This window comes from Pinus tabuliformis, chromosome 4_1 (genome assembly GCF_031772625.1).
Source record: "Pinus tabuliformis cultivar Carrire ecotype Pingquan chromosome 4_1, CPIR1, whole genome shotgun sequence".
In the NCBI taxonomy this organism is placed as follows: domain Eukaryota; kingdom Viridiplantae; phylum Streptophyta; class Pinopsida; order Pinales; family Pinaceae; genus Pinus; species Pinus tabuliformis.
Window position 1 is genome coordinate 582474806 of NC_142303.1, and position 4231 is coordinate 582479036.

The window sequence follows — 4231 nt, forward strand, 5'->3', positions numbered from 1 at the left end:
ATATAATTTGATACTCATGAATAATAATAATTTTTAGGCTGATTTTTAAATATTATTAGGTTAGATTTATCTTAATCTCGTATCTATGAAGTACTAATAGAGATTAAATTTCTTTTCACTCTAAAAGAGTTTTGCATCTCAAGAGAATTGATCATTCTCAATGCTTGATAGATCTAGAATTAAGATGTATCCAGGTTAATTTGATTATTATTATGTAATTTGATCAAGTCAAAATGCTTTACTTATAATTATAATTATTGTTTTTTATTTATTTTTTATGTAATTTGACTAAGTCAAATTGTTAAACAGGACATTACATTACAACATCTCTATCACACCAGACTTGAAAGAATTTTTCACTTCTAAAATAAATAATGATTTAACTATACAACTTAAATTACACCAAGAATATGCAAGCCCACAATAAGATTAAACTTTTTAGCTATTGGATAGTAGAGTAGCCCAATTCTAATCAATATTCTTGGATAATTCCAGCGCACCCACAACCCAAGGGAGATGAATGGTAGTCCTTCTAGAAGGATCTTCAATATTGATTCATCCCAATATTCCATGAGTAGGATACGCTCTGATGTGGTAGCAATCTAGGTGGCCTCTTCTACATCAAGGAAGCATATCATATTGTAGCAAACACACAAGAATGTCCCAAAAAGGAAATTTGAAAAAAGAATTTGGAGGGCAGATCTATGGCCAAAAATATTCATAGTTTTCATGGCTTCTGATTCATAGAAAGACTCTTACTTAGGATAGATTGGTCAAAAGAAGATTATTAGGTAACTCATTATGTTACCTATGCAAAACAAATGAGGAGAACAAGGAGAATTTCTTTAACACATGTTCTTTTGCTAAGATCGTGTGGTCAACTTTAGAAGGAATAATGAAAATAATTGGTTGTAACCATGTCAACATTTCTAGTACTATTTAAAATTGGTGCCCAAAAATTTTTGCAAACCGGATTCTAAAATGATATAGACCTTCCTTCTAGGCTTCTTATTATGGGAAATATAGAAAAAATGAAATCGAATAATATTCTAGAACAACTCTCTAGGATTTGATGATATCAGGAGAATCATCAAAATTAATATCAGATAATCAATGCTTTCTCAACATTAGGAGGTGCAAGATTGGGAATCCCATGGAACAAAGGTTGAATTTCTCAAGATGTGGGAGTTACTAGCTCAAAATTCTCCGACCCTCAGTCCTTGTATCAAGGTGTCCATATACATCCCTCTCTTTAGTCTCCTCTCCCTGGTTTTTCATAAAATTGAATTTCATTGTGCCTCCAAAAGGAACTTGGGTATTATAGGACATGGGTGTGTGTTTCAAGACCACTCTTGTCAAACTCTCTATTTATTATGGTTCGTTAGGTTTCACAAGTAATATTGCAGATGAACTAAAATCTCTTGAGTTGTGATTGGATTTGTCTCACTCTTAGAAATTTAAAAAGGTCCTAATAGAAGGGGACTCTCAACTTATAATCAATATGAAAACCAAAATCATGCATGACTCCCAAATCAATAAAGTCTTTAAGAGTTGGAGATTGAAAAGCATCTTGAAAAAAATAGCTAAACCACTACTACTCATTGTTGTAACTCTCACCTCGCATGTTATTAGAGAAGGAAATAAGATTGTGAATAATTTGGCCAATAAAGGGTGCAAGCTAGACCAACCAAATAAGCACCACATCTATCCCCATTCGACCTAAAATATTAATTCTTGGATCTCGACCAAAAGGATTCTTCTTCCCATGATGGGGTGATAGAAAGGGGATGGTTAGGGGGTGCATGACCACGATACCACCAAGCCTTACAATTGTCGAGCGTCGCACAATGCCCCTTGCCCTTACATAACACCACTTACTTTGATTGTTATGATGGCACTCAGTGCTACTTGTGGTGAGTTTTATGAACTAGTTTGATGGTTAATATGCAATCAGATGGTCATAAGTTTTTATCCAAACAGAGAAGGGGAGAGTTGGGATGTGCCATGCTTCAAGCCCATTTGGGTTTACTGCATAGCAAGGCAATTGCACTACACATGCAGAGATATGAAGAGCCTATGTACTCGCGAAACATTAATTCAGATGAGAGGCATGTGTGAGCACAAAACTTGCTTTAATCAACATATACAATCATTGACGGCCTCTAGATTCCACTTGCAATTTTCATTGTTAGAGAAGGTGGGTATTTTTATTGAAACTCAAACTATGCGGCAGGTGTGCACTAGGTCTAACTATTTACCCTTTGGGCATTTTAGGTTCTTATTAATCCTATTGTTTCTCATGCATTTTGCTCCTCTCCCTCCCCTAATCGATTACTTGGTGCTTTACTCTCGTTCCTTCCCTTATTCTTTGATGCATCAACTACAAAATCTATGTGCAATAATTGGCCGTCCGTCCACAGGTTGAATGAAAGCTTCCATGAAACTGGGGCTCTAAGCGAATGGTGTGCATTAATTCAACGCCTACCCTAACACTTCGACGCAGTGCGACTGCGCTTTCATCCAAATCTTTGGCCCACATGTTGCAACATAAAAGTTTCCACGAAACTGTCGCTCTAACAGCAATTTATTATGTATTTATTCAACCTCTCAAGCAAGAAATCCCAGTGTGTCTGTAAATCTTTTGGGGGCTTGGATCAGGAAGAAATCCAAGGTTCCCAATACCAATTTGTATTATAATCTGCTTCTGCTCTTCTCCTTATATCTCACAGAGCTTTGGAAGGATGTCAAATATGAAGGTATGTCTCTGCCCTAATTTGCTCTGTTCAAGCAGAATCAAATTTCAATGGTTTTGAGAAACAGTATGTTGTGAATTTCATATTTAAGATGTCTGTGACTGTCAGCTTGTTTCAATTGATTTTCCGGATCTATCGCATTTATGTTGATTTAGAGATCACCGTTTCGAACCCATAACCCACAACTGCAAATTATTAAACCCATCGACTACTGATTATGATTTTCAGAAAATGGTGCTGAGGGTAGCAATTGACGATGAGAAAAGCAAGAGAAAAGCTATGACCGCTGTTGCAGCTGTTGAAGGTAAACATCAATCTAGCATTCTCCATTGCAATTTCTCATTACAATGTATTGGGTTTCGAGAATTGATAAGATATTTGATTGCAGGAGTGGAGTCTGTTGCAGTGGATCTGAAGGAGAGGAAGATAACTGTGATTGGGGATGCAGATCCAGTCTGTCTCACAGTAAAACTGAGGAAATTTGGGTGCACAGAGCTGCTGAGCGTGGGTCCTGCAAAAGAAGAGAAAAAGGCAGAGGGCGAGAAGAAAGAAGAGAAAAAAAATGATGGGGGCAAGAAGGACGAGAAGAAGGTCGAGCCTCCAACAGTTGTGTATGTGACCCCAAGCAGCTATGCGCCCTATCCATGTACTGTTGTTACAGACGACTATAACCCTTCCTGCACTATTTGTTAATGAATATTTCAGTACCTCTTCCCGAATACCAGAGAATCAATGTTCTCTGTGCTTGTAAAAGGGTATATATGCATGTTTGTTAACATGGGTATATATACATGTTTGTTCTGGACAGGCCTCTGATGGTCAGGGGTTGGGCTCTGAAACACAAAATACTGAGTGACACAGTTGAAAATACTAAATGACCCAGTTCATGGAAACTTTCCTCCTGGCTTTGGAGAAGAAGGAATCGGAAGTTTATGTAAATTTTTATTTATTAGCAATAAATCTCGAGAGTTTATTTTAAAATACTAAAGTTTGCAGGTATTCCTCCATAAGATTTCCATCGTTTTCTTTCATAGAAAAGAAGATCCTCAGTACTAGGTTATGTGTGATGCTTTCTGGTTGCCCAGTTTCCCTACATTAACAGAAAAAGTAGCTTCAGTGTGAAGCTACTTGGGTTACTCGAATTTTGAAATTGCAATCTCACTGCACCGAAGTTACGTTTTTCATGTTGTTTGGGGGATTTTAGAAACCGTCCATAATATTAAAAAAAATGTGATTCTAACAACAAATTCCAATAACAAATCCTTTCAAAATTAGAGATTTCATACAGATTGATGACAAGAAAGGCAATTCTAATAACAAATTCTTTCAAAATTGGAGATTTCTGAATGATTTGATAAAAAAAATAATTAATTAACTTTTGACCAGCACCATAAAAAGGTAACAGATGAAGCTATTAAAACTGCTTTCATTCATACCAAAATGTACAATGACTACATTACCGTTTTCTTACCCACAGA

General features: G+C 36.3%; 1 protein-coding gene across 1 annotated transcript; it reads left to right on the forward strand.

Annotated features, from left to right (window-relative positions):
• The first annotated feature begins 2332 nt into the window (after nt 1-2332).
• Nucleotides 2333-3756, forward strand: LOC149177286 (heavy metal-associated isoprenylated plant protein 39-like). The gene is made up of 3 exons (XM_089423367.1): nt 2333-2756; nt 2982-3057; nt 3142-3756. The coding sequence occupies exons 1-3, from the start codon at nt 2742-2744 to the stop codon at nt 3444-3446; spliced, it is 396 nt and encodes a 131-aa protein (XP_089279493.1). The 5' UTR covers nt 2333-2741; the 3' UTR covers nt 3447-3756.
• The last annotated feature ends 475 nt before the right edge of the window (nt 3757-4231 follow it).